Consider the following 22,855-nt stretch of genomic DNA (forward strand, 5'->3'; position numbering starts at 1 on the left):
TTGCGCGCTCAATCTCTCGCCCTCAATCTCTCTCTCTCTCTCTCGCCATCGCTCTCCATCTATCTCTTGACAGTACCAGTCTTAAATTTGGACACATCTAATCATTCCAGGGATTTTCTTTATTTTTACTATTGTCTACACTGTAGAATAATAGTGAAGACATCAAAACTATTAAATAACACATATGGAATCATGTAGTAACCAAAAATGTGTAAAACAAATCTATGTATTTTATATTTTCTAGATTCTTCAAAGTAAGCACCATTTGCCTTGATGACAGCTTTGCACACGCTTTGCATTCTCTCAACCAGCTTCACCTGCAATGCTTTTCCAACAGTTTTAAATGAGTTCCCACATATTTTGAGCACTTGTTGGCTTCTTTTCCTTCACTGCGGTCCAACTCATCCCAAGCCATCTCAATTGGGTTGAGGTCAGGTGATTGTGGAGGCCAGGTCATCTGATGCAGCACTCCATCACTCTCCTTCTTGGTCAAATAGCCCTGACACAGCCTGGAGGTGTGTTTTGGGTCATTGTCCTGTTGAAAACAAATGATAGTCCCACTGAGCGCAAACCAGATGGGATGGCGTATCGCTCCTGCATGCTGTGGTAGCCACGCTGGTTAAGTGTGCCTTGAATTCTAAATAAATCACAGACAGTGTCAACAGCAAAACACACCATCACACCTCCTCCATGCTTCAAGGTGGGGACCACACATGCAGAGATCATCCGTATCACATACTCTGCATCTCACAAAGACACGACAGTTGGAACCAAAAATCTAAAATGTCTCATCAGACCAAAGAACAGATTTCCACCGGTCTAATGTCCATTGCTCGTGTTTCTTGACCCAAGCAAGTCTCTTCTTCTTATGGGCGTCCTTTAGTAGTGGTTTCCTTGCAGCAATTTGACCATCAAGGCCTGATTTCACACAGTCTCCCCTGAACAGTTGATGTTGAGATGTGTCTGTTACTTGAACTCTGTGAAGCTTTTGTTTGGGCTGCGGTTTCTGAGGCTGGTAACTCTAATGAACTTATCCTTTGCAGCAGAGGTAACAACACAACTGATCAAATGCATTTAGAAGGAAAGAAATTACACAAATTTAAGTTTAACAAGGCACACCTGTTAATTGAAATGCATTCCAGGTGACTACCTCATGAAGCTGGTTGAGAGAATGCCAGGAGTGTGCAAAGCTGTCATCAAGGCAAAGGGAGGCTACTTTAAAGTATCTCAAATAGAAAATATATATTTTGATTTGTTTAACACTGTGTTGGTTACTACATGATTCCATATGTGTTATTTCATAGTTTTGATGTCTTCACTATTATTCTACAATGTAGAAACAAAGAAAAACCCTTGAATGAGTAGATGAGTCCTAAAATGTTTGACTGGTAGTGCATATACAGTGAGGATGTAACTGGTTAACCACAGTCACCACATGGTCAAACTGCTTCTGTTACTGGGGCTGGATTCATTGTGTAGATGTGTCTGTGTATTACCCTCCACGTTGAGCAGTCAACAGAAACACACTGGCTCAATGCTTACACACCAGGCACTGAGAAACATCATCTCTGTGTGTGTGCCTGATTAAAAGCCCTGGTGTGTGTGTGTGTGTGTGTGTGTGTGAAACGAGAGCACTCAGTGTGATGTCATTACATCAATAGCTCTTAATCCAGCCACTCAGCTGGCGCGCTCACACACACTCATACATACACACATTATAAACCTGATAATTCAGCTAGCAAGAACACTAATTGATTTTACTATGGAGAGGGGAGATGGGATGAAGGAAAAGTTGGAGAGAGAGAGAGGGGTGGAGATAGTTGGAGAGAGAGAGAGGGGTGGAGATAGTTGGAGAGAGAGAGAGGGGTGGAGATAGTTGGAGAGAGAGAGGGGTGGAGATAGTTGGAGAGAGAGAGAGGGGTGGAGATAGTTGGAGAGAGAGAGGGGTGGAGATAGTTGGAGAGAGAGAGGGGTCGAGATAGTTGGAGAGAGAGAGGGGTGGAGAGAGAGAGAGGGGTGGAGATAGTTGGAGAGAGAGAGAGGGGTGGAGATAGTTGGAGAGAGAGAGAGGGGTGGAGATAGTTGGAGAGAGAGAGAGGGGTGGAGATAGTTGGAGAGAGAGAGAGGGGTGGAGATAGTTGGAGAGAGAGAGGGGTGGAGATAGTTGGAGAGAGAGAGAGGGGTGGAGATAGTTGGAGAGAGAGAGAGGGGTGGAGATAGTTGGAGAGAGAGAGAGGGGTGGAGATAGTTGGAGAGAGAGAGAGGGGTGGAGATAGTTGGAGAGAGAGAGAGGGGTGGAGATAGTTGGAGAGAGAGAGAGGGGTGGAGATAGTTGGAGAGAGAGAGAGGGGTGGAGATAGTTGGAGAGAGAGAGAGAGGGGTGGAGATAGTTGGAGAGAGAGAGAGAGGGGTGGAGATAGTTGGAGAGAGAGAGAGAGGGGTGGAGATAGTTGGAGAGAGAGAGGGGTTGAGATAGTTGGAGAGAGAGGGGGGTTGAGATAGTTGGAGAGAGGGGGGGGTTGAGATAGTTGGAGAGAGAGAGGGGTCGAGATAGTTGGAGAGAGAGAGGGGTTGAGATAGTTGGAGAGAGAGAGGGGTCGAGATAGTTGGAGAGAGGGGGGGGGTTGAGATAGTTGGAGAGAGAGAGGGGTCGAGATAGTTGGAGAGAGAGAGAGGGGTCGAGATAGTTGGAGAGAGAGAGAGGGGTCGAGATAGTTGGAGAGAGAGATGGGAGCGATGTGGGTTAAAAGGAGAGTAGGGGGGGGCAGTTTATTTTAATCACTCAAAACCTTCCTGGTAAATGTTATGGCATTTTCTTTCTTCTTGACAGCCTCCTCTCCTCCCACTCCTTCCCCCTTTCTCTCTCCTTCACTCTTCCTTCCTTTTATCCTCTCTCCCCATCCATCCCCCTCTCTCTCTCTCTCTCTCTCTCTCTCTCTCTCAATTCAATTCAAAGATCTTTATTGGTATGTGAAACATATCTTTACATTGCCAAAGCAAATGGAGTAGACTAACAAGAGGGAAAAAACTACGGAAATGTTCAACTTTACGCTCACCAGTTTTAGGAGAATATAGACATGGCAAATGTTATATTATTGGCTGTACAGTGTTGTAACAATGTGCGAATAGGAAGATCAACAGATATGGGTTGTATTTACAACTGTGTTTGTTCTCCATTGGTTGCCCTTTTGTCATGGCAACGGGCCACACATCTTGCTGCTGTGATGTCACACTGGTATTTCACCCAGTAGATATGGGAGTTTATTAATGTTTGATTTAGTTTTCAAATTCTTTGTGGATCTGTGTAATCTGAGGGAAATATGTCTCTCTAATATGGTCATACATTGGGCAGGAGGTTAGGAAGTTCAGCTCAGTTTCCACCTCATTTTGTGGGCAGTGAGCACATAGCCTGTCTTCTCTTGAGAGCCAGGTCTGCCTACGGCGGCCTTTCTCAATAGCAAGGCTATGCTCACTGAGTCTGTACATAGTCAAAGCTTTCCTTAATTTTGGGTCAGTCACAGTGGTCAGGTATTCTGCCGCTGTGTACTCTCTGTTTAGGGCCAAATAGGTTTACAATTTGCTCGGTTTTTTGGTCAATTCTTTGAAATGTGTCAAGTAATTATCTTTTTGTTTTCTCATGATTTGGTTGGGCCTAATTGTGCTGCTGTCCTGGGGCTCTGTAGGGTCTGGTTGTGTTTGTGAACAGAGCCTCAGGACCAGCTTGCTTAAGGGATTCTTCTCCAGGTTCATCTCTCTGTAGGTGATGGCTTTGTTATGGAAGGTTTGGGAATCGCTTCCTTTTAGGTGGTTGTAGAATTTAACGGCTCTTTTCTGGGTTTTGATAGCTAGCAGGTAAAGTCTTAGTTCTGCTCTGCCTGCATTGTTTGGGGTTTTATGTTGTACACTGAGGATATTTGTACACAAAGTATATTTTTGCATACTGTGTCTCAATTTGGTGTTTGTCCCATTTTGTGAATTCTTGGTTGGTGAGCGGACCCCAAACCTCACAACCATGAAAGGCAATGGGTTCTATAACTGATTCAAGTATTTTTTTGCCAGATCCTAATTGGGATGTTTTGATGGCATAGAAGGCCCTTCTTGTCTTGTCTCTCAGCTTGTTCAACACTTTGTGAAAGTTACCTGTGGCGCTGATGTTTATGCCGAGGTATGTATAGTTTTTTTGTGTGCTCTAGGGCAACGGTGTCTAGATGGAATTTGTATTTGTGGTCCTGGTGACTGGACCTTTTTTGGAACACTATTATTTTGTTTTACTGAGATTTACTGCCAGGGCCCAGGTCTGTCAGGGCCCAGATCTGTGCAGAAGATCTAGGTGCTGCTGTAGGCCCTCCTTGGTTGGTGACCGAAACACCAGCTCATCAGCAAACAGGAGACATTTGACTTCAGATTCTAGCAGGGTGAGGCCGGGTGCTGCAGACTGTTCTAGTGCCCGCACCAATTCCTTGATATATACAGTAGGGAGAACAAGTATTTGATACACTGCCAATTTTGCAGGTTATCCTACTTACAAAGTACGTCGAGGCCTGTAATTTTTATCATAGGTACACTGCAAATTAATTACTTAAAAATCATACAATTTGATTTTCTGGATTTTTTGTTTTAGATTCCGTCTCTCACAGTTGAAGTTTTTTTTTATACCTATGATAAAAAAATGACAGGCCTCTACACGCTTTGTAAGTAAATTAAGTCAAAAGCTTTTTTGAAATCAGCAAAGCATGAGAAGACTTTGCCTTTGTTTTTGTTTGTTTGGTTGTCCATTAGGGTGTGCAGGGTGAATACATGGTCGGTTGCACAGTAATTTGGTAAAAAGCCAATTTGACATTTTCTCAGGACATTGTTTTCACTGAGGAAATGTTGGAGTCTGCAGAGTATTTGTTCGAGATTGCTGTTGACATATATTCCAGGGTAGTTATTGTGGTCAAATTTCTTTCCAATTATATGATTTGAGGTGATCAGTCCTTGGTTCCAAATATAGGGGAAGATGCCAGGATGATGTTGAAGAATTTAAGCCAATTGGAGTATGTGGTCTGTGTATTTAGAATCTTTAAATGTGAAGTCTGTTTATTTTATCAAATCAATTCTCTGTAATTATTATGACATGATTAAACTAATGTAAATGTAATTAACTAGGAATTCGGGGCACCACTTAAAATTTTCACATTTACAAAGTTATAATCTACCGACTGTAACGCTTCAGATATTTTAATATGTGATCAATTACTTTTCTATTAATGAATTATTATTACCTTCGTCAGTCTCATCAAAACATCGTCAATTGTTGGTTATCTGCACGAACCCAGCCTCTACTATGAATCATCCCATACACCAATTGGCTCAATTATTTACTAACTAACGAGCTAAATAATCACAGAAATACATCAGAAACAAACAATAGATATCGGTTAGTAACAATGATAGAAAAGAGTCCCTAGTGGACCAAGTCGATATGGCGGTTTGGTGGACAAAGGGAAAGGGGTGGAGACTCATTCTATTTATGCCATTGTTGTCTTCTCTGTTGGAACCCGGTCCGTCTGCTGGAGATCAGAGTCTCTCTGGTTGCGTTTCCCCCGAAGATCAAAGTATTTCGTGGTTAGAGTGGATACTTCAGAGTACCATTCAGAAATGTTCTCATAGATTAGATGTTTCGACGGTTGTCTGTATTCTCGTCCCAGGTTTACGTCATTTCTAGCTGCTGACTAGTAATTTGTATCTAAGATTTTCTCTTATTCTGTAGGGATCGATAGTCTCAGAGTTGAACCACTTTCAGGTGGAATAGAGTTGAACCACTTCCACGTGGAATAGTCTTTAGAGTTGTAGTTTCAACCACTTCACCAGCGTCACCCAGAATGCTTTGGTCTCAGAAATCCAACCGTTCGTCACCACAGCTGGAGTTTGTTTACCATCCAGTGTATCCTGTCTATCCTCCCCACAAGCCTTTTTGGGGTTGGTGGGTTCATATTTTGTCCTTTAGTTCATTCAATGTATTTGGAGAATCTCGCTGACAGATCATCGGTGTTAGTATAGTTTCTGTCTGTCTGTGGGGTGTTAGTATAGTGTGTCTGTCTGTCTGTCTGTCGGGCAGGCTGGAGGGCTGTCTGTCTGTCTGTGGGGTGTTAGTATAGTGTCTGTCTGTCTGTGGGGTGTTAGTATAGTGTCTGTCTGTCTGTGGGGGTGTTAGTATAGTGTCTGTCTGTCTGTGGGGTGTTAGTATAGTGTCTGTCTGTCTGTGGGGTGTTAGTATAGTGTCTGTCTGTCTGGGGTGTTAGTATAGTGTCTGTCTGTCTGTGGGGTGTTAGTATATTGTCTGTCTGTCTGTGGGTTGTTAGTATAGTGTCTGTCTGTCTGTGGGGTGTTAGTATAGTGTCTGTCTGTCTGTGGGGTGTTAGTATAGTGTCTGTCTGTCTGTGGGGTGTTAGTATAGTGTCTGTCTGTCTGTGGGGTGTTAGTATAGTGTCTGTCTGTCTGTGGGGTGTTAGTATATTGTATGTCTGTCTGTGGGGTGTTAGTATAGTGTATAGGTATAGTATAGGACTCTGTCTGTGGGGTGTTAGTATAGTGTATAGGTATAGTATAGGACTCTGTCTGTGGGGTGTTAGTATAGTGTATAGTGTATAGTATAGGACTCTGTCTGTGGGTGTTAGTATAGTGTATAGGTATAGTATAGGACTCTGTCTGTGGGGTGTTAGTATAGTGTATAGGTATAGTATAGGACTCTGTCTGTGGGGTGTTAGTATAGTGTATAGGTATAGTATAGGACTCTGTCTGTGGGGTGTTAGTATAGTGTATAGGTATAGTATAGGACTCTGTCTGTGGGGTGTTAGTATAGTGTATAGGTATAGTATAGGACTGTCTGTCTGTGGGGTGTTAGTATAGTGTATAGGTATAGTATAGGACTCTGTCTGTGGGGTGTTAGTATAGTGTATAGGTATAGTATAGGACTCTGTCTGTGGGGTGTTAGTATAGTGTATAGGTATAGTATAGGACTGTGTCTGTGGGGTGTTAGTATAGGTATAGTATAGGACTCTGTCTGTGGGGTGTTAGTATAGTGTATAGGTATAGTATAGGACTCTGTCTGTGGGGTGTTAGTATAGTGTATAGGTATAGTATAGGACTGTGTCTGTGGGGTGTTAGTATAGTGTATAGTTCTCTGAACTGTTAAATCACACTGAGAACGACTCAGATGAAATGATTTACTTTATATCTTAATTTTCTCCCTCCTGCTTCTCTCTCCCCATTTTCTCTCTCTCCCCCCCTCCTCTCTCTCTCCCCCCTCCTCTCTCTTTCTGTCAGGTGGAGATGGATGACATAGACAATGAGGAGAAGAGGTATCGTCTCTTCCTCCAGCTGCTAGGTGACAGCAGGAAGTGGGAGGAGTTTCAGCAGCTGATGCTCCTCCTCCAGGCGTGGCCACCTATGATGAAAGAGGAAGTGTAAGTGTATTTGATATGATGTTTTATCTCTCTAGTTCAATTCTGATTCTCTACCGGTTCTCCCAAGGGTTGCACTCATTCACTCCCCTTTAAAAGATTGAGGGAGGGAGGGAGGGAGGGACAGACATGATATTAAGGAGGGAGAGAAAGAGAGGGGGAAGGAGAGGAGGGGTGGAAGTAGGGAGAGAAGGAGGGATGGAAAGAGGGGGTAAGGAGAGGAGGGGTGGAAGTAGGGAGAGAAGGAGGGAGAGGAGGGATGGAAAGAGGGGGTAAGGAGAGGAGGGGTGGAAGGAGGGAGCGAGAAGGGGTAAGGAGGGGGTGGAAGGAGGGGGTAAGGAGAGAAGGAGGGGTGGGAGGCGGGAGAGAAAGAGAGGAGGAAAGGAGAGGAGGTTTGGAAGGAGGGAGAGAGAGGGGGTAAGGAGGGGTGGAAGAAGGGAGAGAAGAGGGGGTAAGGAGAGGAGGGGTGGAAGGAGGGAGAGAAGGGAGAGAAAGAGGGGGTAAGGAGAGAAGGAGGGGTGGGAGGTAAGGAGAGAAGGAGGGGGTAAGGAGAGGAGGGGTGGAAGGAGGGAGAGAAAGAGGGGGTAGAGGAGAGAAGGAGGGGTGGGAGAGGGAGGAGAAGAGAGGAGGGGTGGAAGAGGGGGTAAGGAGAGAAGGAGGGGTGGGAGGAGGGAGAGAAGAAGTGGGGTGGAGAAGTGAGGAGGCGGGCAGGAGAAACGGTAACGGAGTGCGTGGGTAAAATCCTTCAGATTTTAGTATGAACTAACAACTTGATTTAGAACCACAGGACTTATGCAACACAACAAAAGACTTCACTTGCTTTGGAAATGTAACATGTTTCCCAGGGAGGGAGGGAGGGAGAGGGAGGAGAGGGGAGGGAGAGATGGGGAGGGAGGGAGGGAGAGAGGGAGAGGGAGGGAGGAGGGGGAGAGAAGGAGGGAGAGAAGGAGAGGGAGAGGAGGGAGGGAGGGGGAGAGAGTGGAGGTGAGGGGAGATCACTACCCTGTTTACCACTAGTATTACAGACACTACCCTGTTACGCATTTATTTAATTAAATCCTAGTATTACAGACACTACCCTGTTACCCCTGTTACGCACTAGTATTACAGACACTACCCTGTTACCACTAGTATTACAGACACTACCCTGTTTACCACTAGTATTACAGACACTACCCTGTTTACCACTAGTTACCACTAGTATTACAGACACTACCTGTTACCACTAGTATTACAGACACTACCCTGTTACCACTAGTATTACAGACACTACCCTGTTACCACTAGTATTACAGACACTACCCTGTTACCACTAGTAATTACAGACACTACCCTGTTTACCACTAGTATTACAGACACTACCCTGTTACCACTAGTATTACAGACACTACCCTGTTACCACTAGTAATTACAGACACTACCCTGTTTACACTAGTTACCACTAGTATTACAGACACTACCCTGTTACCACTAGTATTACGACACTAACCTGTTACCACTAGTATTACAGACACTACCCTGTTACCACTAGTATTACAGACACTACCCTGTTACCACTAGTATTACAGACACTACCCTGTTACCATAGTTACCACTAGTATTACAGACACTACCCTGTTACCACTAGTATTACATACACTACCCTTTACACTAGTATTACAGACACTACCCCTGTTACCACTAGTTACCACTAGTATTACAGACACTACCCTGTTACCACTAGTATTACAGACACTACCCTGTTACCACTAGTATTACAGACACTACTCTGTTACCACTAGTATTAGACACTACCCTGTTACCACTAGTATTACAGACACTACCCCTGTTACCACTAGTATTACAGACACTACCCTGTTACCACTAGTATTACAGACACTACCCTGTTACCACTAGTTACCACTAGTATTACAGACACTACCCTGTTACCACTAGTAATTACAGACACACCCTGTTACCACTAGTATTACAGACCACTACCATGTTACCACTGAGTTACCACTAGTATTGACAGGCCACTACCCCTGTTACCACTAGTATTACAGACACTACCTGTTATCACTAGTATTACAGGACACTACCCCTGTTACCGACTAGATTAGACAACTACCTCTGGTTACACTAGTATTCACGACACTACCCCTGTATACCACTAGTATTACAGACACTACCCTGTTACCCACTAGTATTACAGGACACTACCCCCTGTTAACCACTACGTATTACAGAACACTACCAGTTCCTAGTTACCACTATTACCACTAGTCTTGACAGACACTACCCTGTTACCACTAGTATTACAGACACTACCCCTGTTACCACTAGTATTAGACACTACCTGTTACCACTAGTATTACAGACACTACCCTGTTACCACTAGTATTACAGACACTACCTGTTACCACTAGTATTACAGACACTACCCTGTTACCACTAGTATTAGACACTACCCTGTTACCCACTAGTTTACAGACACTACCCTGTTACCCCACTAGTATTACAGACACTACCCTGTTACCACTAGTATTACAGACACTACCCTGTTACCACTAGTATTACAGACACTACCCTGTTACCACTAGTATTACAGACACTACCCTGTTACCACTAGTATTACAGACACTACCCTGTACACTAGTATTACAGACACTACCCTGTTACCACTGGTACCACTAGTATTACAGACACTACCCTGTTACCACTAGTTACCACTAGTATTACAGACACTACCCTGTTACCACTAGTATTACAGACACTACCCTGTTACCACTAGTATTACATACACTACCCTGTTACCACTAGTATTACAGACACTACCCTGTTACCACTAGTTACCACTAGTATTACAGACAGTACCCTGTTACCACTAGTATTACAGACACTACCCTGTTACCACTAGTATTACAGACACTACCCTGTTACCACTAGTATTACAGACACTACCCTGTTACCACTAGTTACCACTAGTATTACAGACACTACCCTGTTACCACTAGTATTACAGACACTACCCTGTTACCACTAGTATTACAGACACTACCCTGTTACCACTAGTATTACAGACACTACTCTGTTACCACTAGTATTACAGACACTACCCTAGTTACAGACACTACCTGTTACCACTAGTTACACTAGTATTACAGACACTACCCTGTTACCACTAGTATTACAGACACTACCATGTTACCACTAGTTACCACTAGTATTACAGACACTACCCTGTTACCACTAGTATTACAGACCACTACCCTGTTACCACTAGTATTAGACACTACCCTGTTACCACTAGTATTACAGAGACTACCCTGTTACCACTAGTATTACAGACACTACCCTGTTACCACTAGTATTACAGACACTACCCCTGTTACCACTAGTTCCTCCTCTCCTCCTGTCTTCTCCTCAGTCTCATCCCTCGTTCTGTTCCTCCTCTCCCTCCTGTCTTCTCCTCAGTCTCTCATCCCCTTCTGTTCCTCCTCTCCTCCTGTCTTCTCCTCAGCCTCATCCCTCCTTCTGTTCCTCCTGTCTTCTCCTCAACCTCATCCCTCCTTCTGTTCCTCCTCTCCTCCTGTCGTTCTTCCTCAACCTCATCCCTCCTCCTGTTCCTCCTCTCCTCATTGTCTTCTCCTCAAGTTGTTCTCTCTTCTCCTCAGTTGTCCTCTCTTCTTCCTCAGTTGTCCTGTCTTCTCCTCAGTTGTTCCTGTCTTCTCCTCAGTTGTTCTGTCTTCTCCTCAGTTGTCCTGTCTTCTCCTCAGTTGTCCTGTCTTCTCCTCAGTTGTCCTCTCTTCTCCTCAGTTGTCCTCTCTTCTCCTCAGTTGTCTCTCTTCTCCTCAGTCGTCCTCTCTTTCTCCTCAGTCGTCCTCTCTTCTCCTCAGTCGTCCTGTCTTCTCCTCAGTTGTCCTGTCTTCTCCTCAGTTGTCCTGTCTTCTCCTCAGTTGTCCTGTCTTCTCCTCAGTTGTCCTGTCTTCTTTCTCAGTGCCCTGTCTTCTCCTCAGTTGTCCCTGTCTTCTCCTCAGTTGTCCTGTCTTCTCCTCAGTTGTCCTGTCTTCTCCTCAGTTTGTCTGTCTTCTACTCAGTTGTCCTCTCTTCTACTCAGTTGTCCTCTCTTCTACTCAGTTGTCCTCTCTTCTACTCAGTTGTCCTCTCTTCTACTCAGTTGTCCTGTCTCTACAGTTGTCCTCTCTTCTACTCAGTTGTCCTCTCTTTCTCCTCAGTTGTCCTCTCTTCTCCTCATTGTCCCTCTCTTCTCCTCAGTTTCCTCTCTTCTCCTCAGCCCCTCTTTCTGTTCCTCCTCTCCTCCTGTCTTCTGTTTATAGTTTTGAACCAACACATTTTACAGACCCACACAGTAATCTCTCTTTCTGCATCTCTCCTCAGTGCTCAGTGTGAGCGTAACCCCTGGGTGGTGTTGACCTCTACCTTAATAGAATGCTGCAGAGGTCACGGGTCAGAGGTCAGACTGGACCTGGGTCAGGAGATCATGAACATGGTCCGCCTCCCTCTACCCCTCCAAACACAAACTACCTGCACAGGTAACACCTACCAGTGTGTGTATAGAACTAGACAGTGTAGTATAATGGTATTCTGTGTAGAACTAGACAGTGTAGTATAATGGTATTCTGTGTAGAACTAGACAGTGTAGTATAATGGTATTCTGTGTAGAACTAGACAGTGTAGTATAATGGTATTCTGTGTAGAACTAGACAGTGTAGTATAATGGTATTCTGTGTGTAGAACTAGACAGTGTAGTATAATGGTATTCTGTGTGTAGAACTAGACAGTGTAGTATAATGGTATTCTGTGTATAGAACTAGACAGTAGTATAATGGTATTCTGTGTATAGAACTAGACAGTAGTATAATGGTATTCTGTATAGAACTAGACAGTGTAGTATAATGGTATTCTGTGTAGAACTAGACAGTGTAGTATAATGGTATTCTGTGTATAGAACTAGACAGTAGTATAATGGTATTCTGTGTAGAACTAGACAGTGTAGTATAATGGTATTCTGTGTAGAACTAGACAGTGTAGTATAATGGTATTCTGTGTAGAACTAGACAGTGTAGTATAATGGTATTCTGTGTATAACTAGACAGTAGTATAATGGTATTCTTTGTGTAGAACTAGACAGTAGTATAATGGTATTCTGTGTAGAACTAGACAGTAGTATAATGGTATTCTGTGTAGAACTAGACAGTGTGGTATAATGGTATTCTGTGTAGAACTAGACAGTGTGGTATAATGGTATTCTGTGTAGAACTAGACAGTGTGGTATAATGGTATTCTGTGTAGAACTAGACAGTAGTATAATGGTATTCTGTGTAGAACTAGACAGTGTGGTATAATGGTATTCTGTGTAGAACTAGACAGTAGTATAATGGTATTCTGTGTAGAACTAGACAGTGTGGTATAATGGTATTCTGTGTAGAACTAGACAGTGTGGTATAATGGTATGCTTTGTGATATTACTGGTGATAGTACTTCCCCTAAGGTATACTAATCTTTGTGTGGAGAGGAGATGACTGTTTCACTCTGAACACTCTTTTAATTTAAAGCCTATAGAATGAAACCACTAGAGCATGATGGGAGAGCGATTGATATCCATATATTACCACCAGCACCATGCAGCCGTGTGTCTCTCTATTTAACATGTACTGCATGTGTGTGTGTGTCCCCCAATTCCTCATCCCTACCTCCCTCCCTCCCCCTCCCTCCTTCCTCATCCCTACCTCCCTCCCTCCTTCCCTCCCCTCCCTCCCTCCTTCCCTCTCTCCCTCCTTCCCTACCTCCCTCCCCCTCCCTCATCCCTACCTCCCTCCCTCCTTCCCTCCCTTCCCTCTCTCCCCTCCCCCTTCCATCCTTCCCCCCCCCTCCCCTCCCTCCTTCCCTCCCCCTCCCTCCCTCCTTCCCTCCCCTCCCTCTCTCCCTCCCCCTCCCCTCCTCCCCTCCCCTCCCTCCTTCCCTCTCTCCCTCCCCCTCCCCTCCTTCCCTCCCCCTCCCCCTCCCCCTCCCTCCCTCCCTCTCTCCCTCCCCCTTCCATCCTTCCTCCCCCCCCTCTCCCTACAGTGTATAAGACACATGTCCTCTCTGCTCCTGGATCAACCAGGCCTACGGCTCCCAGCTCTTAAACTGATGACCGAGAGTCAAGACCCCCAGCTGTTAGAGCTGGTCCTGGATCAGATCAACAACACCACCGAGGTAACTGACATACTGTATTGCTCCGTATGACACACAGAATGGGTCTTCTTTCTCCGTGTGACACACAGAATGGGTCTTCTCCTCTGTATATAGCCTCCACATTGACTCTGTACTGGTACACCCTGTATATAGCCTCCACATTGACTCTGTACCGGTACCCTCTGTATATAGCCTCCAGACTGACTCTGTACCGGTACCACCTGTATATAGCCTCCACATTGACTCTGTACCGGTACCACCTGTATATAGCCTCCACATTGACTCTGTACTGGTACCCCCTGTATATAGCCTCCACATTGACTCTGTACCGTAATACCCTGCATATAGCCTCCACATTGACTCTGTACCGGTACCCCCTGTATATAGCCTCCACATTGACTCTGTACCGGTACCTCTGTATATAGCCTCCACATTGACTCTGTACCGTAATACACTGTATATAGCCTCCACATTGACTCTGTACCGGTACCCCCTGTATATAGCCTCCACATTGACTCTGTACCGTAATACCCTGTATATAGCCTCCACATTGACTCTGTACCGTAATACCCTGTATATAGCCTCCACATTGACTCTGTACCGTAATACCCTGCATATAGCCTCCACATTGGACTCTGTACCGGTACCCCCTGTATATAGCCTCCACATTGACTCGTACCGTAACACCCTGTATATAGCCTCCACATTGACTCTGTACCGTAACACCCTGTATATAGCCTCCACATTGACTCTGTACCGGTACCGCCCTGTATATAGCCTCACATTGACTCTGTACTGGTACCACCCCCTGTATATAGCCACCACATTGACTCTGTACTGGTACCCCCCCTGTATATAGCCTCCACATTGACTCTGTACTGGTACCCCCCCTGTATATAGCCTCCACATTGACTCTGTACCGGTACCCCCTGTATATAGCCTCCACATGACTCTGTACCGTAACACCTCTGTATATAGCCTCCACATTGACTCTGTACTGGTACCCCTGGATATAGGCCTCCACATTGACTCTGTACCGTAATACCCTGTATATAGCCTCCACATTGACTCTGTACCGTAATACCCTGTATATAGCCTCCACATTGACTCTGTACCGTAATACCCTGCATATAGCCTCCACATTGACTCTGTACCGGTACCCCCTGTATATAGCCTCCACATTGACTCTGTACCGTAACCCCTGTATATAGCCTCCACATTGACTCTGTACGGTACCCCTGTATATAGCCTCCACATTGACTCTGTACCGTAACCCCTGTATATAGCCTCCACATTGACTCTGTACCGGTACCCCTGTATATAGCCTCCACATTGACTCTGTACGGTACCCCCTGTATATAGCCTCCACATTGACTCTGTACCGGTACCCCTGTATATAGCCTCCACATTGACTCTGTACGTACCACCCTGTATATAGCCTCCACATTGACTCTGTACCGTAACCCCTGTATATAGCCTCCACATTGACTCTGTACCGTACCCCTGTATATAGCCTCCACATTGACTCTGTACCGGTACCCCTGTATATAGCCTCCACATTGACTCTGTACCGGTACCCCCTGTATATAGCCTCCACATTGACTCTGTACCGTACCCCCTGTATATAGCCTCCACATTGACTCTGTACCGGTACCCCCTGTATATAGCCTCCACATTGACTCTGTACCGTACCCCCTGTATATAGCCTCCACATTGACTCTGTACTGGTACCCCCTGTATATAGCCTCCACATTGACTCTGTACCGTAACCCCTGTATATAGCCTCCACATTGACTCTGTACCGGTACCCCTGTATATAGCCTCCACATTGACTCTGTACCGTACCCCCTGTATATAGTCTCCACATTGACTCTGTACTGGTACCCCCTGTATATAGCCTCCACATTGACTCTGTACGGTACCCCCCCTGTATATAGCCTCCACATTGACTCTGTACCGGTACCCCTGTATATAGCCTCCACATTGACTCTGTACCGTAACCCCCTGTATATAGCCTCCACATTGACTCTGTACCGTAACCCCCTGTATATAGCCTCCACATTGACTCTGTACTGGTACCCCCTGTATATAGCCTCCACATTGACTCTGTACCGGTACCCCCTGTATATAGCCTCCACATTGACTCTGTACCGTAACACCCTGTATATAGCCTCCACATTGACTCTGTACTGGTACCCCTGTATATAGCCTCCACATTGACTCTGTACCGGTACCCCCTGTATATAGCCTCCACATTGACTCTGTACCGTACCCCCTGTATATAGCCTCCACATTGACTCTGTACCGTACCCCCTGTATATAGCCTCCACATTGACTCTGTACCGTACCCCCTGTATATAGCCTCCACATTGACTCTGTACTGGTACCCCCTGTATATAGCCTCCACATTGACTCTGTACCGGTACCCCCTGTATATAGCCTCCACATTGACTCTGTACCGGTACCCCCTGTATATAGCCTCCACATTGACTCTGTACCGTAACCCCCTGTATATAGCCTCCACATTGACTCTGTACCGGTACCCCCTGTATATAGCCTCCACATTGACTCTGTACCGGTACCCCCTGTATATAGCCTCCACATTGACTCTGTACCGGTACCCCTGTATATAGCCTCCACATTGACTCTGTACCGGTAACCCCTGTATATAGCCTCCACATTGACTCTGTACTGGTACCCCTGTATATAGCCTCCACATTGACTCTGTACCGTAACACCCTGTATATAGCCTCCACATTGACTCTGTACCGGTAACCCCTGTATATAGCCTCCACACTGACTCTGTACTGGTACCCCCTGTATATAGCCTCCACATTGACTCTGTACCGGTACCACCTGTATATAGCCTCCACATTGACTCTGTACCGGTACCCCCTGTATATAGCCTCCACATTGACTCTGTACCGTACACCCTGTATATAGCCTCCACATTGACTCTGTACCGGTACCACCTGTATATAGCCTCCACATTGACTCTGTACCGGTACCCCTGTATATAGCCTCCACATTGACTCTGTACCGGTACCCCCTGTATATAGCCTCCACATTGACTCTGTACCGGTACCCCTGTATATAGCCTCCACATTGACTCTGTACCGGTACCCCCTGTATATAGCCTCCACATTGACTCTGTACCGGTACCCCCTGTATATAGCCTCCACATTGACTCTGTACCGGTACCCCCTGTATATAGCCTCCACATTGACTCTGTACCGGTACCCCCTGTATATAGCCTCCACATTGACTCTGTACCTGTACCCCTGTATATAGCCTCCACATTGACTCTGTACCGGTACCCCCTGTATATAGCCTCCACATTGACTCTGTACCGGTACCCCCTGTATATAGCCTCCACATTGACTCTGTACTGGTACCCCCTGTATATAGCCTCCACATTGACTCTGTACCGGTACCCCTGTATATAGCCTCCACACTGACTCTGTACTCGGTACCACCTGTATATAGCCTTCCACACTGACTCTGCTACCGGTCAAACCCGAATAGCCTCAACATTGACTCTGTACTGGTACCACCTGTATATAGCCTCCACACTGACTCTGTACCGGTAACCCCTGTATATAGCCTCCACATTGACTCTGTACTGGTACCCCCTGTATATAGCCTCCACCATGACTCTGTACTGGTACCCCTGTATATAGCCTCCACATTGACTCTGTACCGTAATACCCTGTATATAGCCTCCACATTGACTCTGTACCGTAATACCCTGTATATAGCCTCCACATTGACTCTGACTGGTACCCCCTGTATATAGCCTCCACATTGACTCTGTACCGTAATACCCTGTATAAGACTCCACATTGACTCTGTACTGGTACCACCTGTATATAGCCTCCACATTGACTCTGTACTGGTACCCCCTGTATATAGCCTCCACATTGACTCTGTACCGTAATACCCTGTATATAGACTCCACATTGACTCTGTACTGGTACCCCCTGTATATAGCCTCCACATTGACTCTGTACCGTAATACCCTGTATATAGACTCCACATTGACTCTGTACTGGTACCCCCTGTATATAGCCTCCACATTGACTCTGTACCGTAATACCCCTGTATATAGACTCCACATTGACTCTGTACTGGTACCCCCTGTATATAGCCTCCACATTGGACTCTGTACTGGTACCCCCTTGTATAGTAGCCTCCACATTGGACTCATGTACCGGTACCCCCTGTATAAACCTCACATTGACTCTGTACCGGTACCCCCTGTATATAGTCTCCACATTGACTCTGTACCAGTACCCCCTGTATATAGTCTCCACATTGACTCTGTACCAGTACCCCCTGTATATAGTCTCCACATTGACTCTGTACCGGTACCCCCTGTATATAGTCTCCACATTGACTCTGTACCAGTACCCCCTGTATATAGCCTCCACATTGACTCTGTACCAGTACCCCCTGTATATAGTCTCCACATTGACTCTGTACCGGTACCCCCTGTATATAGTCTCCACATTGACTCTGTACCAGTACCCCCCCTGTATATAGCCTCCACATTGACTCTGTACCAGTACCCCCTGTATATAGTCTCCACATTGACTCTGTACCAGTACCCCCTGTATATAGCCTCCACATTGACTCTGTACCGGTACCCCCTGTATATAGCCTCCACATTGACTCTGTACCGTAATACCCTGTATATAGTCTCCACATTGACTCTGTACCGGTACCCCCTGTATATAGCCTCCACATTGACTCTGTACCATAACACCCTGTATATAGTCTCCACATTGACTCTGTACCATAACACCCTGTATATAGTCTCCACATTGACTCTGTACCGTAACACCCTGTATATAGTCTCCACATTGACTCTGTACCGGTACCCCCTGTATATAGCCTCCACATTGACTCTGTACCAGTACCCCCCCTGTATATAGCCTCCACATTGACTCTGTAGTGGTACCACCTGTATATAGCCTCCACATTGACTCTGTACTGGTACCCCCTGTATATAGCCTCCACATTGACTCTGTACCGGTACCCCCTGTATATAGTCTCCACATTGACTCTGTACCGGTACCCCCTGTATATAGCCTCCACATTGACTCTGTACCATAACACCCTGTATATAGTCTCCACATTGACTCTGTACCATAACACCCTGTATATAGTCTCCACATTGACTCTGTACCGTAACACCCTGTATATAGTCTCCACATTGACTCTGTACCGGTACCCCCTGTATATAGCCTCCACATTGACTCTGTACCAGTACCCCCCCTGTATATAGCCTCCACATTGACTCTGTACCAGTACCCCCCCTGTATATAGCCTCCACATTGACTCTGTACTGGTACCCCCTGTATATAGCCTCCACATTGACTCTGTACCAGTACCCCCTGTATATAGCCTCCACATTGACTCTGTACTGGTACCCCCTGTATATAGCCTCCACATTGACTCTGTACTGGTACCCCCTGTATATAGCCTCCACATTGACTCTGTACTGGTACCCCCTGTATATAGCCTCCACATTGACTCTGTACCGTAACACCCTGTATATAGCCTCCACATTGACTCTGTACTGGTACCCCCTGTATATAGCCTCCACATTGACTCTGTACTGGTACCCCCCTGTATATAGCCACCACATTGACTCTGTACTGGTACCCCCTGTATATAGCCTCCACATTGACTCTGTACCAGTACCCCCTGTATATAGCCTCCACATTGACTCTGTACTGGTACCCCCTGTATATAGCCTCCACATTGACTCTGTACTGGTACCCCCTGTATATAGCCTCCACATTGACTCTGTACTGGTACCCCCTGTATATAGCCTCCACATTGACTCTGTACTGGTACCCCCTGTATATAGCCTCCACATTGACTCTGTACTGGTACCCCCTGTATATAGCCTCCACATTGACTCTGTACTGGTACCCCCTGTATATAGCCTCCACATTGACTCTGTACTGGTACCCCCTGTATATAGCCTCCACATTGACTCTGTACTGGTACCCCCTGTATATAGCCTCCACATTGACTCTGTACCGTAACACCCTGTATATAGCCTCCACATTGACTCTGTACCGGTACCCCCTGTATATAGCCTCCACATTGACTCTGTACTGGTACCCCCTGTATATAGCCTCCACATTGACTCTGTACTGGTACCCCCTGTATATAGCCTCCACATTGACTCTGTACCGGTACCCCCTGTATATAGCCTCCACATTGACTCTGTACTGGTACCCCCTGTATATAGCCTCCACACTGACTCTGTACCGGTACCCCCTGTATATAGTCTCCACATTGACTCTGTACTGGTACCACCTGTATATAGCCTCCACATTGACTCTGTACTGGTACCCCCTGTATATAGCCTCCACACTGACTCTGTACCGGTACCCCCTGTATATAGCCTCCACATAGACTCTGTACCGGTACCCCCTGTATATAGCCTCCACATTGACTCTGTACTGGTACCACCTGTATATAGCCTCCACATTGACTCTGTACCGTAACACCCTGTATATAGCCTCCACATTGACTCTGTACTGGTACCCCCTGTATATAGCCTCCACATTGACTCTGTACTGGTACCCCCTGTATATAGCCTCCACATTGACTCTGTACTGGTACCACCTGTATATAGCCTCCACATTGACTCTGTACTGGTACCCCCTGTATATAGCCTCCACATTGACTCTGTACTGGTACCACCTGTATATAGCCTCCACATTGACTCTGTACTGGTACCACCTGTATATAGCCTCCACATTGACTCTGTACTGGTACCCCCTGTATATAGCCTCCACATTGACTCTGTACTGGTACCCCCCCTGTATATAGCCTCCACATTGACTCTGTAGTGGTACCCCCTGTATATAGCCTCCACATTGACTCTGTAGTGGTACCACCTGTATATAGCCTCCACATTGATCTGGTACTGGTACCCCCTCTATATATTGTTATTTTCTGCTGCTATTTACTTACTTTTAACTCTTATCCATATTTGTTTAAACTGCATTGTTGGTTAGGGGCTCGAAAGTAAGGATTTCACTAAGGTCTACATCTGTTTCATTCAGCGCATATGACAAATATAATTAGATTGGATATGGGAGCTGTTCAGCTAAATGAATAGAACACACACACACACACAGCATACACACACACACACACACACACACAGCATAAACACACACACACACACACAGTGACACAAACTAAAAAGGGGAGTTCAGGGGTCACGGTAGGACATAGATGAAGAAGGAAACTTGAGATTGGGGTCTCCTGTGATTTTAACCATGTACCCTGTCTCCCAGGTGTGTGACTCTACCTGCGACCCAGAGCTCCTGTCTCTCTTGCTGGATGCTGGTCTCCTGGTGGGGTGTGTACCGTCCCCCCTCTACCCTCCTCTCAGCGCCCACCTGCTCTCCAGACACCGGGAGGGAGGTTGGGACGTGGAGAAGGCTGCGTCAGAGCTGCTCCAGGCTGGGTACCGAGCTCAGGCCGGCTCCCTGCTTCTGGTCTACCGTGGAACTCACCCGGGCCTCAGCACGTTTAATACAGCACTCACTGTCATTAAGAAGTGGCTCTGAGGTACTGGAGAGGAAGCCGGACAGACGCTCTTATTGACTCTAGATCGTTTAGCCGCTGTCATTGTGTTTCCTTAATGTTATCTCTATTCATTACTAGAAAACAAATTGTCCCTGAAAACCCCGTACACTGAGTGGCTGGGTGTTGTCGCACGCACACCAGCTCTCTCTCACTAGCACTGTAATTGGCTAATAGGATGTTGTTGTTTCATGTCATTAAGTGGAAGCATCGTTCTGTTGTTTTTACGATTGGCTGTCCAGTGTTCTGATAAACTTTGACCTGAAATATAACACAAATAAAGAATTAAAACCATATTAATCCAATTAAATACTAATTGTTGTCCTACAATTGATTAAGTTGGAAGGTCATTTGTGATGATTTGAAATAGATCTGTCTAATCAGCTGGTTTTCCTGGTTGTGTTCAGTGATTTATCTTTTCCAGTCGTTTGTTTGTTGTTGTTCCTGGATCCACGCGGAGTCGTCTTGACAGACTATTTTTTAGGTCTGGAAAACATCTGAAAGTTCCCCTTTTGGAAACGGCTCTCTTCTTCAGAGACCGTAGGGAGAGAGGGTAGGGAGGGAGAGAGTGGAGGGAGGTAGGGACAGAGTGAGGAGGGAGGGAGGGACAGAGTGAGGAGGGAGGGAGGGACAGAGTGAGGAGGGAGGGAAGGAAGGAGAGAGAGAGAGAGTGACGAGCGAGGGAGGGAGGGAGAGAGAGTAGGGAGGTAGAGAGAGAGTGAGGAGGGATGGTAGAGTAGGGAGGGAGAGAGCGAGAGTGTGTAGGGAGGGAGAGAGAGTGTAGGGGGGGGGGGAGAGTGTAGGGAGGGAGGGAGAGTGTAGGGAGGGAGAGAGAGTGTAGGGAGGGAGAGAGTGTAGGGAGGGAGAGAGAGTGTAGGGAGGGAGAGAGAGTGTAGGGAGGGAGAGAGAGTGTAGGGAGGGAGAGAGAGTGTAGGGAGGGAGAGAGTGTGTGTAGGGAGGGAGAGAGAGTGTGTAGGGAGGGAGAGAGAGTGTGTAGGGAGGGAGAGAGAGTGTGTAGGGAGGGAGAGAGAGTGTGTAGGGAGGGAGAGAGAGTGTGTAGGGAGGGAGAGAGAGTGTGTAGGGAGGGAGGGAGAGAGTGTAGGGAGGGAGAGAGAGAGTGTAGGGAGGGAGAGTGTAGGGAGGGAGGGAGGGAGAGAGAGTAGGGAGGGAGGGAGAGAGAGAGTGGGGAGGGAGGGAGGGAGAGAGAGTGTAGGGAGGGAGGGAGAGAGAGTGTGTAGGGAGGGAGGGAGAGAGAGTGTGTAGGGAGAGTGTAGGGAGGGAGGGAGAGAGTAGGGAGGGATAGAGAGAGAGTAGGGAGGGATAGAGAGAGTGTAGGGAGGGAGGGAGAGAGAGTGTAGGGAGGGAGGGAGAGAGAGTGTAGGGAGGGAGTGAGAGAGAGTGTAGGGAGGGAGGGAGAGGGGAGGGAGGGAGGGAGGGAGAGAGAGAGAGGGGAGGGAGGGAGGGAGAGAGAGAGTAGGGAGGGAGAGGGAGAGAGGAGGGAGAGAGTAGAGAGGGAGAGGGAGAGAGTAGGGAGGGAGAGAGTAGGGAGGGAGAGGGAGAGAGTAGGGAGGGAGAGGGAGAGAGTAGGGAGGGAGGGAGAGAGTAGGGAGGGA

The 22,855-nt window shown here is 46.5% G+C and overlaps 1 protein-coding gene across 1 annotated transcript in view; it reads left to right on the plus strand.

Moving 5' to 3' along the window:
- Positions 1–21,580, plus strand: part of nbas (NBAS subunit of NRZ tethering complex) — a gene marked incomplete in the record, with an annotated part of 268,490 nt that extends 246,910 nt beyond the window's left edge. The window contains 5 exon segments of the mRNA XM_031800528.1: positions 7,309–7,448; positions 11,826–11,943; positions 11,945–11,980; positions 13,515–13,646; positions 20,951–21,580. Coding sequence (XP_031656388.1) covers positions 7,309–7,448; positions 11,826–11,943; positions 11,945–11,980; positions 13,515–13,646; positions 20,951–21,226 — 702 coding nt within the window.
- Positions 21,581–22,855: the final 1,275 nt, after the last annotated feature.

The sequence above is a fragment of the Oncorhynchus kisutch genome, linkage group LG21, assembly GCF_002021735.2.
Source record: "Oncorhynchus kisutch isolate 150728-3 linkage group LG21, Okis_V2, whole genome shotgun sequence".
NCBI lineage: Eukaryota > Metazoa > Chordata > Actinopteri > Salmoniformes > Salmonidae > Oncorhynchus > Oncorhynchus kisutch.